Below are 13567 nucleotides of genomic sequence, written 5' to 3'. Positions count from 1 at the left end.
TTTTAGATTCATCTTTACTTACTACCGACGGTTTTGAGGGTTTGGGCAGCCGATGTGGTTTGGCAAAATATTATTGTAGCGTTTGTTGCGGTTTCTACTCGATGTAGTTTATGAATTATCCGTTTAATTCTTCAGCCAGTTACCTTTAGATCCTGTATGCTGTATCCCTTGCTGAGGGTGGGCTGGAACACATCCATGTTGGAGAGATGGGCGGCAAGGCGTGTCAAGCTTTGTTTGCCACTGCCTCCCACACCTACGAGTAGGGCGTGACCTGCTGGACATGCCAGGATGCGACTGATCCGACACCTGCAGAAACCAGTCATTGAAAAACAAGTACATGTGTATTGACAAAAGCACATACTGCAGATGAAGCACTCACACGTGCTGCATGGCTTCCTGGAACAGAACCAGGTTCATAGTAAAGTGGAGCTCATTGTAGCTGTCCAGAGCCTCATTGAGGATACGGCTGAGCTGCTCCCATCCAGCAACGGGTCTGTAGGACGATTCTTCGGACCTCACGCTGCTGTGCATGTATATGAAGGGCTCCTTCAACATTGCCTCCTCCTGCAATTCCTTTAAGAGACACAGCCACACGAACTGACTCATTGATTCAGTGATTGAAACTGATTCATATTGAACAAAGATAAGTTCATGAAAGTGTGGTATATTGATGTGTTTTTAATTGCTTCAGCAAACAAGATGGGTTGTTTTATTAGATCCCCATGGCAATGTAGAATATGTTAAGACCATGAAGAACATTAGGTAGCACTTTATTTTACAGTACGTGTACTTACCTCGTACATATATGGTAAATATGTTGTACTTACAGACAAATGAGTGGTACTTACTTTTGAGTATCTACATGGTAATTAAAGGGTATCATTACTGTACTTACCAGTGGTACATACTTGGTAGTTATTATGTAACTCTAGGTAAGAACTGGGTAATGGGTAGTGTATTTATAGTGTAACTACTAAGAAACACTACTGTACTTACAAATTAATGTACAATGTAAGTATTTAGTACTTACAGGCAACTGTGAGTTAATGACACTTATAGTGTATATATATGATAACAAATAACAAACACTAATGTACTTACAAATTGTATGTACATGGTAAATATGTACAACAAGGTTAAATATGTATTGACAAGGTAAGTACACGTACTGTAAAATAAAGTGCTACCAAATAGGAGGCATTCAGAAGCTGTTATTAAATATTTAATTGGGAATGCTTAATACTACTTTTAAGTAATGCTTTCCTGTAAAAGGTCCTATTTCTATTCTTTTTCAAATTTTTTCTTTTAAGAAAGTCTAAAAAAAAAAAACTACTTTATCACATTTCAAACTGTACAGTATGGTGAGTGGGACACAAACTTACACAGGGTTAATCATAACACGATTACTTTATGTATTTATATACATATTTATAGCAGAGATGTGTATGTAAAAAAATGTTAATGTAACTTAAATATTTTCTGAATAATAGAGCAAAAGCTTTGTGCCCCGCTCTGCCCTAGATCAGTGGTTCCCAAACTTTTTCAGCGTGCGGCCCCCATTGTGTACGGTGCATTCCTTCGTGGCCCCCCAAAGAAAATTTGTGACAAAAAACTGTTCTAAAACTCAACATTTTAATAAAAAAAAAACATTAAATTATACTAAAAAGTAGTGCTTTTGGTTAGTAGCCTATTTTTGTAGGTTTAATTACACAGAATTCATGATAAATTAATGTATTTCATAAAATGTCATAAAACTGGGGCCCCCCTGGCATCATCTCGCGGCCCCCCAGTTTGAAAACCACTGCCCTAGATAATAATGCCTTTTTGTTTTAGTTACTTTAGTAAATACTAATGTAAATAATTATCAGTATCAATAGCTGTGTCTGAAACCGTTCCCTCGTTCACTCATTCACTATTCCCTATATGGGGAATGACAGTTGAGTCCACTATATTATTTATTGTTTAATAAAAATGTGTATTAGATTTTAAATAAAAGATAACGCAATTATTTTTCATTTGTTTATTTTCAAAAAGTTGAAAATAACTGCCAACAAGAAAATGTTTGGTGTTTACTGTCAGTATCCTTCAGCTGATTCAAGTTACGCGTTCGTCTACCGTTGCATCATGGGAAATATGAGTGAACGAGTGTACATCGAATGTACCCTCAAAATCAGAGTGCATTGTGGGTAAAACGTAGTGAATGAATGTAGGGAATGAAGATGTTCACTCAGGTTTCGGACACCACTACAAAATGGCCAACACCCGATATAGTGCACTATATAGTGGATAGGGAGCGGTTTCAGACACAGCTAATATTTTCTTTTTGTGAATATGCTATAAGTAAAAAACTAACATATAAAAACTGTTCATGCATCATAATAAAAGTTGATGCACCTCAGATATCTGTCGCACGACGTCTCTCTGTAACCTACGAAACAGCTGCAAGTCGGATTGTTCAGAAAAGCGGTCAGAATACACCCTGCTGGATTCATGGATCCAAAGGCGAACCAGATCTTCTCCCTGTCTAACACAATCAGGTCTGGAGAACAGGAGACCCTAAATGCAAACAGCACACAAACAACACTATTAATAAGCAGATACAATAGATTTACTATAATTATTACATTTACATTTAGGCATTTAGCAGACGCTTTTGTTCCAAAGCGACTTACAAAGATTATGAAACAATAAAAGCGATGTGTCATAGGGAGGCAATAGTACAAAATGTGCTTAAAAACATGATAAAAGATTTAACTAATAAGTATTGAAGACACAACGTCTCCCCCTGTGACAAACTCTTCACAGTTTGGTTAAGGGGGAACTAGGATAAGTCACTGGCCGGCGCACTGGATCCCTTACAAGAACCAGAGTGGGTTTAACACTACAAAACACCGAGCATCATCAAAAACTCGTAAGGGAGTAAGGGATTCTATTATTATTTTCTATTATTGATAGAAAATGTTTACCTGGAACAGCCGGGAGAGATCACACAGATTGAAGATGTGGTGGAACTTGTTGGAGGTGGGGAGAAACCGCTGAAGCACGCTGTCATGGAAGGCAACAGCTGCCTGCACCATCGCTGGACCACACCTCACCACAGCTGGACTGAACGGAAACCTCTGCAGATGGAGGCTCAGGATAGAGCCAAAGATGGAGCTGAGGGTCTCACGGCTGGGTGCGCTGACTGCTAACACTGTGAAATGTCTCTGATAAAGATTAAGGTCAAGATCTGTCAGTGGTGTTGTTTAAACAGAGTACAGCTGTCACATCATTTAACAGAATTTTTTATAAATTACATTTTAAAAAATTCATTTAATTATGCATATTGGGCTGGTTTCCCAGACAGGGATTAAACTACACTGTTAACCCTGATATTGTCTTTACTTAAAAAATCAGATAAACATCACTTTATATTTTCTGTTTTGAAGCCAAAGCTTAAAAAAGTTTAGTTGATTTAACTTTTAAGCTTACAAAATCCATTAAACTAAAACATTCAAGTAGAATGAACTTAAAATTATTAGTTCATGTTGTGAGGAATACCCATAATCCTTTGCGCCTAATTACTTATATTATTTTCTGCTTTTTCACAGAATAAAAACTGATAAGAACTTTCACTACTTAAATATTTGTTCATAAAATGTCATATAGGTTTAAGCTCTTATATTATTGATGTTGTTTTGTTGTAAATTATAATTTTGTAAACTCACCGTTCAGGTGATCAGTGTTTCCGTACATGAACACTGTTCAGAACACTTTATTGTATTTCTCTCCACAGTACTGACAATGCATGTCAAAAACACAGTTTTGTGTGTGTTTCTGTGGAGAATCACGTTTTTTCAATGACTGACTTAAAATCAGTCATCAATTCTGTGTTATAATACCAATTATAACATCAAAAGTAATATAAAGTGATAAAAACTAAAGTTATATGCAAGGGGTTTCCTCACAAATTTCTAGTAATGTCAACTAATCTGGGTTAAGAGTGCAGGAATATTGGAAGAAGTCTATTCAACTTAAAATTGTTGTTAGAACAGTTTATATGTTTAAGTAATCATTACTTAACGTTTTTAGGGCAACAAGTTTGCTTCATTTTTTAAAGTATATTCAACTTTTCCGGGCTTACAGTGTAGTAATAGACTAAAATAAATGTAAGAACTGTCCAAACTGAAAACAACTTGCACTGACATATCCTAAAATACATCAGTGCCCTTTGTTTTGCCTCATAATGCACACAAGTAATGTTTTTAGTAAGGTATGTTTGTTAAAACTAGATATGTTTCTTAATTAAACTAAGGCCTAGTCCTGGTTTAAGCTAATGCCTGTCCGGGAAACAACCCCTAGGTGTTTTTTGGATGAGTGTATTACGTGAATGCTAGGGTTGGGATACAAGAACTCTTTCAACTTATTTGAAATTTGAGCAACACAACAACATATCTGATTTTTTTTTTTCAAATTTAGAGCATTATGAAAAGTATTGTTCTTTCATGGTTCATAAACAGTTAATATACATATAATAAAATATGCGAAGCAATCTGTGAGAACCCAGTTAAAGTCATTTTTGTGATTTACTGTTTTCTACATAAAATCCTTCTAGATAATATAAAGAATATTCTGTGAAAATATAATTTTGATATCTTTAACTCATTCCCCACTAGCGTTTTTTTGTGATTTTCACAAAAGTTTCACAAAATTCCTTCCAGGAAAATTTTCTTCTCAAAATATATAAACATACAAATAAATCAAATGAAAAACCAGACCCTCTGCTTTCAAACAAACAAAACAGGAAAAAAATCTATATCATCCCATCTATATTTTTTTCTCTGCTTATAAACTCTTAAATATGGGTATTTTTCTTAAAAAAAATTAAAAAAATTAGCAAAAGGCTGAAATAATTGCACTTTTGTGAAGGAATTTTGTTAGAGATCAGATTCATAATGATTATCAAAACATGTAAAGTGTAAAATTAATAAATAATTTTTTTGCTTCCGTTTTTTTAATAAATTGGGTAAGTGCGCTATTCTACTGGATAATCCCGGTATTAACATAAAAACTCAGCAGGAACACGTTTTTTTTCATGCAAATGTTTACGCTTAATTGACGAGATAACTCGTCAATGGCGGGGAAAGAGTTAAAATTCATAATCATGTCAAAGATTGAAATTGTAGTGAAATCAAAAGAGAAAAATCCAACTTGCTCCAAATCTCATTATTAGTTTATGAGACTTTAGCCTTGATTTCACAGGCAGTGTCACATAAAATAACACAAATGTATATGTGTGGCATTTCAAAAATCATTATAATTATTAATCATTATTATCAAAATGATCTAGAATTTATGGAAAATACCATATTTATATGTGTATACCAACCTGGTAATGAATAATTGATACTGAAAGATGACATTAACATTTTTAGATCATAATTGCTACCTCGATTAACATTTAAATTAAAAATGTTTGAATGTTTGAACTAATTCTCAATTCAGTTTTGTATGTCCCACAATCCTGGTAAATGCACAATAAAGAAGCACCTACAAAAGATATGTAAATAAATACCTGAAGTCTGGGGTTAACTGTGAAACTGCCTGATGTTGGATTCATACAAGCGATATAATGGGTATTGTGTATTTCTTTCATAGTCAACTTCTGGCTGTCATACCTAGAAACAATAAAGAAAATAGTCTTAGAATCCAATCTGACAACTAAGATTGTATCCTTCTAAGTGTTAAATGAAAATAAAATGTTGTTTAACCAGTGCTTGTAATCCAGATGTTGGCGAATGAGAGCGTGTGGCTGACAGGTTTCATAACCGTCCACAGCAGCCATGTTTAAGTCGTCAACGAAGTAGATGAGTTTCTTGTTTCCAGGAGGAGCGTAACTTCTACCAGTCTTCCTCTCAAGAGGTTTCTCCATCACATCTGACAATAACAGCAATATGAAGATTATTATGCTGAATTAATTGACCAGTGACTGCGAAATTTCAGTGCCATTTTTAACAAAAGCCTATGATACTAATAAAGCTGTTACACAGTAAAATCAGATAACATTTGTTGTTATGCACCTAACATCCAAAATTTGACAGACACAAAAAAATAAGCACAGCCTAAATTAACCTTATTTTTTAACAATGCACAATGTCTTACTTTTATCCATTCGATCATTTTACCAGACTATACAATTATGCTCCTTATATATATATATATTCAATATAATAAATAAACTGCGCTGCTTATTTTAGCAAATTAACAGGAAGTCTAATATTCACTAAGCTGCATGCAGTAAAGCACAACTCAACAAAGTCAGCTTAGTGAACTGACACTGATGCAATATACTATATATTGGTGTTTTTGTCAATTATAATTAGTTTATTTGTTTATTACAACTTGTTTGTTTGTATTTATGAGCCTATCAGATTGTGTCAAGTAGTGTCCAACAGTTGGTCTGAGTGAGAGATTTCAAGTTGTCCATATCACACAGATGATGTGAAATTCAGCAAAGAGACCACAAGGAGGTGCTGCTCTACACATTTGTTCTCTATAGTGAAATGTGAACTGTATTATCGCACTCACTTTTCAGCACGGATGCAGTTGTGTAGAAGTTAAGGGGCACATTTGCAGTGAAACAGGTCTCTGGCAACCTCTCCAAAAAGTTTCTGACCACTGAAGACTTTCCAGTGCCTGCTCCACCAACCAGCATGAGAGGTTGAGACGTTTCCAGCAACATGCCCAAAAAATACTGCAGTCTGACCGTCTCCACTGTAGGAACTAACACAGCCTGTAGCCGGAATAAATCACACCATGATAAACCCTTGCATTCAAAACATATTTAGGTGAATCAATAAAAAGTTGTGCAATGCTAGGCACGCTATAAGTGAACTTTTATGAACTTTTAAACACAGTCCCACAATAGTTGTTTCACACTGAGACACAATAAACCTGTAGACCTGGTACATCACTATGGGAACTCTATTGTCAACACTGTCTTTACCTTTGAAGGATAAAAATAGAGACAATGGATGCACACAGACACACGTCTGATTGCTTTGAATGGTAATCAGATCCACAACTCATCTGACTGCAGGTTTAGCTCATGTTGTTTTCTCTGTATCTGCTCACTGACCCACTCTAATGCACTAACTACACTAAATTAGCATGCCATTACGCTGAAATTAAAATGGCTTTCTGTGGGAGCGAGGGTGAATTTTCTCAGAAAGAGAACTCATAAAGAAATATATTGTGTTGGAAATGTTCACAGCATGTTATTCTGCAGGTAACAGAAAGATTTTGTAAGTAGATTTACATCAAACTTAAAGTCTTATGATCTAAATATGAGATTAAGAGCATCAAAGTTTGATTTCACTTTAATTTCAATATTCGACATGACCTTACTCAGTCTATATTAAAGATAAATGTTCCGCAGAATGTTCTTTACATTATGTATGATGATTTACAAAAAAAATATATGTTGTGTTTTCACTGGCAGGGTCACATTTCATCCTAGCTTCACCTGTACAGGTGTATCAGGCTCCATCTCAAATGTGGGAATCCTGTCGGTCCATGGCAGGAAGCGTCTGGAATGAGGATCTAAGTAGTAATCAAACACAGAACCTTGAGCAGGAAACTTCACAGTTTTCATCTCTTTGGTCCACCAATGACTGAACTCGGTCCGATAATCATGAAGCTGTGAGACCAGAAAGACAGGGAACCTTTAGAAGACACCACAACTAACAAAAGTTATAAGTTTGTAACAGTTTACATTACTAATAATTATTATACCTTATTTTAACATTTAAAGGTGCTCTAAGCGAATTCACGTGTTTTAGACCATTAAACATTTTTTGTTACATACAGCAAACATCTCATCACTATCTGCTTGCTACCTGACCGCTGATCAAACTGTAAAAAATGCAATCTCTGTAGACAGCCCAGGCTCCACAAATGGCAATAACAACACAGTGGCCAAACCTACCCCACGAAACAAAACAAAGTGTTCCAGCCAATAAACGCCAAGACGGATTTGGGGGTGGGGGTTGGGTGCGTTCATGAAAGGGAGGGGGATCGGGAGGAGTTGGCTATGCTCCGTTTGTTTGAAAACAGTTCAAACATCAACAAAAAGTGACGTCACACAGATTCGCTTAGAGCGCCTTTAAATAGAGAAATACCAGTGGCGGCCGGTGACTTCTCTTCCGAGGAGTGCAAATTCAAAATATGTGTTCGGAGTGTCATGTGTGTTGCTCGTAATGCCAAAATATGTGTTCATTGTGTCATGTGAACCAAGTCCATCATGCTTCATGTCAAAATAAGTGCCTGCTGCACATGCGTCGAAAGCGTTTATGATAAAAGAGACGCTTACGTTCACAAAATACTCGCAAGATACTAATTTAACACTAAACTTTGATTACACATGAGATTAAGTGAGTATCTGGCAAACGCAATCGTCTCTTTTATCATAAACCCCTTCGAAATATCTGCAGCAGACACGTATTTTGACTAGAGCTGCCTAATGATTAGTCGCGAATAATAGTTTGCAGAATAAAAGTTTTTGTTGACATATTAAATGTGTGTGTAATGTGTATAATAATTATGTATATATAAATGCACACACATGCATGTTTATATGCAAGAAATATTTGCATGTGTATAAACATTTATATTTTTACATATAACTTATATCATATATAAATATAAATATTTATTACATCAATATTTTTTCTACATAATTTTTATATACATACATGTGTTTGTTTTATACATAATATACATAATATTTGCTGATGTACTGTGTATAATAATTATGCAAACAAAAACTTTTATTCTGCAAACGAATAGTCGTGACTTATCAATAGGCAGCCCTAATTTTGACATGACACGTGATGCATATAAGTTTGCATGACGCGGCAAACACATATTTTGACATGACGAACCACACACATGATGGGCTAAATACATGTGACGAGCTTTGCGTCGTGCGCCTTCGAAAAAGAAGTCACCGGCCGCCACTTGTAAATACTATAGTGCTTAATGTCTATAGGGAATTAATTAAAAACATACAATTTGTTTCTATTGAAACAAATAAAGAATAAATCACATTTTGCTATAAATGTCCAGGGGGATTATAAAAAAACAACTACAAATACCTGGTCATGATAAGTGGCTCCACCAAAAGCCCACACACAAGCAAACACAAAGTACATCTCATAGACGTCTCGTGAAGAGTCTGCTGGAATGTTCTCATTGGTTAAGAGATAATCCAGCAATGAACACAGAGTCTGAGAGAAAGAGATTTGTTAATTTGAAAACGGCACTGTATGCGAAACTTATTTATTATACCCAATGTAAGCTGTCCTAACAGTATTGGTGATTGACAAAATTTAATTTAGTTTCTGTTAATACCGCTGTGTAAACTCTTTAGAGTAGTATTTCTAATGCTAAAATATAAAATATATATTTTCGTTTTACAAGAAAGGCAGGAAAAATAGTTAAGCACATTATTATTGAATTTTTACATACATTAAACATCACAATACGTTTTAATGGTTGTACGTTACACTCGATTCAGTTCTGACTTCTGAGAGAAGTTGAATGTGCCGGCTCAAATTTGGGTATAAAACGCAAATTCAATTTGTATTCCTCACGGCTGTTTAAAATGGTGAAACGTCAAAAACTCTCGAAGCACAATGTTCAATGATCTCTAAGACAAATAGACAAGTGGTCTGATAAATTTGTAAAGCGCTGTATGCTCTATTTGACTGAGCACATCAGTGTGTGTGTGTGTGCGGTCTACCTGAACCATGCTGTTCTCAGTAACAGGAGTGATTGTCTTAAAGGAGCTTCTCATTTTTTCAATGCAGCGCGGGACGTATTTGTCAAACAGAATGGTCAGATGCGCTCTCTCCGTTTGTGTTTCTCTTCGATCAATCCAGCTCGCAACACATCTAGCCATGGATTAAAAAAGCAGGATTAAATGACCAAGCCTGTAAATGTGAACACTACTGTACACGGCACACACCACTATATATTACAATGTGTATAATATGAACTCTTATATCTATGTGAATTCCTCACAGATGCCAGCTCAGGTCGTGAGGATTGATGTGCAGGATGCCAGCGCGGGACACGGTGGCAGGCGTGGCGTGTTTTAGGTGGCTGATCTCAAACAGCAGCCTCATGGAGGGTGTGAGAGGGATGCGTTCATTATTGGCCAGAGTAAGAACCTGCACATACATGCACAACAACATCAGTAAAACATCATGATGAATATTCATACATTATTGCTTGCTACAACAGATGCACAGTGTTTATGAGAATACTGTACTTTGCTGTTCCACTACATGGTTTGTTTTTTATTTTATATTCATTTTTTTCGTATATGGTACGTAGACATATAATAAGCAAGATAATGTACACTCAGCTGGTCATTATTGCAAATTAAGCAAATAAATGACATTTAAATCATTTATTTAATTAATGTTCCTTACTTTACTTATGAGGTAAATATCTGTGTAATAAGCGGGATAATGTACAGTCAGCTGGTTGTTATCGCGAAAAGAGGACATTTTTAACACAGATGTATCCCGGTTTGCTACAATAAACTGTATCTCACTCTGCATTAAGCTAAGAACAATCTGATGAAATGGACCAGTGATGCGAGTAAACGTGCCAACAATGCAAATGTCAATAAAAACACAGACAAACTGTATATCGATACCTTGTTGTCATCCATGACAGTGTTGAGAGACTCAATCCACATGGGGTCAATGTCTCCATCCAGAACAATCCACTTCGGCCCGGGGTGAGAGTTACTGGCTTGATCCCGCATGAAATGTGACAATAAACCTGCCAGATGAAAAGATTTACAATCTGAAAGTCTTAGCGGGGATAATGGATCTCAAGTCTAAAAAGTAAGTTATGTGCTATGAATTGGACAGGATCAGGTCAATGAAGGTTTAGTAAGTCCACAAATGTTGGATGCTATACCATCTTTCCATTCTCTAGTGGCTGGGTGGATGAACCCAAATAGCTCATCAGTGCTTATTGCTTTAGGGTTGAGATCATTCCAGAAAGGCTTCTTTCCCATGCTGCAGTAGGTTTTGTGGAGAGTCCTCAGAATCTTTATAGGAATAGACATATACACATATTTAACATTATAAACTAATTAGACTTGGAGGATTACTCACCCATGTCATCCAAGATGTTTATGTCATTTTTCTTCAGTTGAAAAGAAATCATTTTTCTCCATATAGTGGACTTCAATTGAACCCAATGGTTTGAAAATCCAAACTGCAGTTTTAACGCAGCTTCAAAGGACTCTAAACGTTCCCAACCGCAGCATAAGGGTCTTATCTAGCGAAACGATCGTCATTTTGCATTTGTTTTTTTTTTTACTTTTTAACGACAACAACTCATCTTGCATTAGCCCTGGGATGTGCGTCCTGAACCTTACAGATTACGTAATCACATCGAAAGGTCACACATGATGAAAGCGAAACTACCGCTTGTGTTTACAAGTGTGGAGAAGGTGGACCATTCAGAAGTTTCTCTATGTGGAATGACACTACTTAACTCTTTCCCCGCCATTGACGTGTTAACTCGTCAATTAAGAGAAAGCTTCCCTGCCAATGACGAGTATTTCCGGCTTTCCGCAATACCGCTATTATCTACCAGGTGACCATCTTCCACAATTTATAAAACCCAGAATTATCGCCCTAGGGCAAACACGTTTTGAGGATCGCTCTGCATCTGATCTCTATCAAAAGTACTTGCAATTATCACAAACTTTGGTGTTTTTGAAAACACCTGCCCATATTTGAAAGGTGATAAAAAGACAACTAATGTACGTAGAAAGAAACTTTTTTATTTGAAAGCAGAGGGTCTGTTCTTTCATTTGATATATTTGTATGTTTATATATTTTAGGAAGAAATTTTTCAGGAAGGCATTAAAATTCATGAAAATCCTGAAAAATTGTGGCGCTGGCTGGCAACTTAAAAAAGAAAAGAGTTAATGCCTTTGTGTCAGTATATTGTTTAAAGTGGTCTGAAAGTGTGCATTTCACGTTCGCCACCTTTCAGCGTGAATATGTAAGGGTCGTGGACGACGTGCTTCCAGGGCTAGCTCAAGACAAGAAAAGTACTTTTCTTGCGAAAATGATAATCAAGATAAGACCCTTATGCCTCAGCTCCACCGAAACTGCAATTTGGACCTTTAAACCATTGGGTTTAATTGAAGTCCACTATATGAAGAAAAATCCTGGATTGTTTTCCAAAAAAAAAAAAACTGAATTTCTTTTCAACTCAAGAAAGAAAGGCATAAACATCTTGGATGGCATGGGGGTGAGTAAATTGTCAGAATTTTTTTTATGAAAGTGTAGTAACCCTTTAACAGTGGATTCCTTCAAAAGTCAAATTTTCACAGACAGGTAATGGTGTGTGTACTGACCTGGCTTTTTCCTGTCCCAGCATTACCAACCACAAACACTGAGTGATGAACAGATAAAAGCTCCTCAAGCTGGACCACCTTCATTTATCATTATTAAAAAGACCAAAAGCAATCAAATCAAAAATGAACAAAGATTTAAACCATGAGAAAACTCAAGATTGTCCATCAGATAATTTCTCACTTTGAGAATGAACGAGTCTTCGGGTTGGAGCTTCAACTGTACACTCGTCTGTCTGATTTGTTGCTCAAACTCAGCATCTGTCCACCTTTCCACTTCCACGCCAGGGAACAGATCTCGAATCAGACCGAGGAACACCGGAACGTCCTCAGACACAATCTTCGGCATGTTGAAATCCCTTAATGCCTGCATTAACACCTACATATTGAAAGTACCAGAAAGTCTGAGAATACAAAGAAATAAAACGTCTAGCTTTGAAATCAACTGACAATTTTCCATCACCTGATCTTCTGGTCTAGTCCGATCCACTCTTTTTAGAGCTCCAGCAACCATCAGGACAGGTTTGACAGCCCTTAAACCCCAGTCATAGTGATCCTACAGCAAATAATATATGTTGCTTATAAGCAGAAAAAATTTGGTTTTCTTACAGTATACGCTATCTTATCACTGTACCTGTTTAGAGAGCAGCTCCTTACAGAGCCTGTAGAGAGTGATGAACTTTGTTCCTAAAATTTGAGCATTTTGAAATCCTTCAGACATTAACATGATCTCGCAGATCAGCTCCATATCAGGAACCACCATGGCACACGGCCTGATAAAACAGCATGAAGTCCACTAAATAATGTGTTCAAAGGCAAAACCTCATCTATGCTATATAACCAAAATACTGCTTTATTTGGATCAAGCTATACCTGAATAAAGCTTTAAGGTTTTCTGGTAGCTCAGTCCTTCCGGAATATCCAGGGTTCATTGTGATGAAGATCCCAACAGAAGGTTTCAAGCTAATTTCTTCCTCGAGAAAAAGAAACCTGCAGGAAAGAAATCATATTTTTAAAGGAGGGGTCTAAAGCTATTCAATGCATTCTCACTTATTAACACAGTTTAAGGGCCCTATTTTAACGATCTAAGCATATTGTCTAAAGCGCACAGCGCAACGTCTAAATGGGCGTGTCCGA

General features: G+C 36.3%; 1 protein-coding gene across 4 annotated transcripts in view; it reads right to left on the bottom strand.

The window, feature by feature from the left end:
• Nucleotides 1-13567, bottom strand: part of si:dkey-233k19.3 (dynein axonemal heavy chain 11) — a 102652-nt gene that overhangs the window by 48966 nt on the left and 40119 nt on the right. For all 4 annotated transcript variants that reach the window (XM_073871955.1, XM_073871958.1, XM_073871956.1 and 1 more), the window contains exons 35-52: nucleotides 13304-13420; nucleotides 13065-13203; nucleotides 12894-12986; nucleotides 12615-12809; nucleotides 12434-12511; nucleotides 10975-11107; nucleotides 10706-10833; nucleotides 10063-10211; nucleotides 9782-9932; nucleotides 9135-9266; nucleotides 7505-7678; nucleotides 6568-6772; nucleotides 5751-5916; nucleotides 5555-5657; nucleotides 2967-3206; nucleotides 2395-2556; nucleotides 380-573; nucleotides 144-306 (exon numbers count right to left, since the gene is read on the bottom strand). In XM_073871955.1, coding sequence (XP_073728056.1) covers nucleotides 144-306; nucleotides 380-573; nucleotides 2395-2556; nucleotides 2967-3206; nucleotides 5555-5657; nucleotides 5751-5916; nucleotides 6568-6772; nucleotides 7505-7678; nucleotides 9135-9266; nucleotides 9782-9932; nucleotides 10063-10211; nucleotides 10706-10833; nucleotides 10975-11107; nucleotides 12434-12511; nucleotides 12615-12809; nucleotides 12894-12986; nucleotides 13065-13203; nucleotides 13304-13420 — 2722 coding nt within the window. The remainder of the gene's footprint in view (nucleotides 1-143; nucleotides 307-379; nucleotides 574-2394; nucleotides 2557-2966; nucleotides 3207-5554; nucleotides 5658-5750; nucleotides 5917-6567; nucleotides 6773-7504; nucleotides 7679-9134; nucleotides 9267-9781; nucleotides 9933-10062; nucleotides 10212-10705; nucleotides 10834-10974; nucleotides 11108-12433; nucleotides 12512-12614; nucleotides 12810-12893; nucleotides 12987-13064; nucleotides 13204-13303; nucleotides 13421-13567) is intronic.

The sequence above is a fragment of the Misgurnus anguillicaudatus genome, chromosome 10, assembly GCF_027580225.2.
Source record: "Misgurnus anguillicaudatus chromosome 10, ASM2758022v2, whole genome shotgun sequence".
Taxonomy (NCBI): Eukaryota; Metazoa; Chordata; class Actinopteri; order Cypriniformes; family Cobitidae; genus Misgurnus; species Misgurnus anguillicaudatus.
Note: the sequence above shows the minus strand (reverse complement) of the source record. Positions and strands in the feature narration are given on the sequence as shown.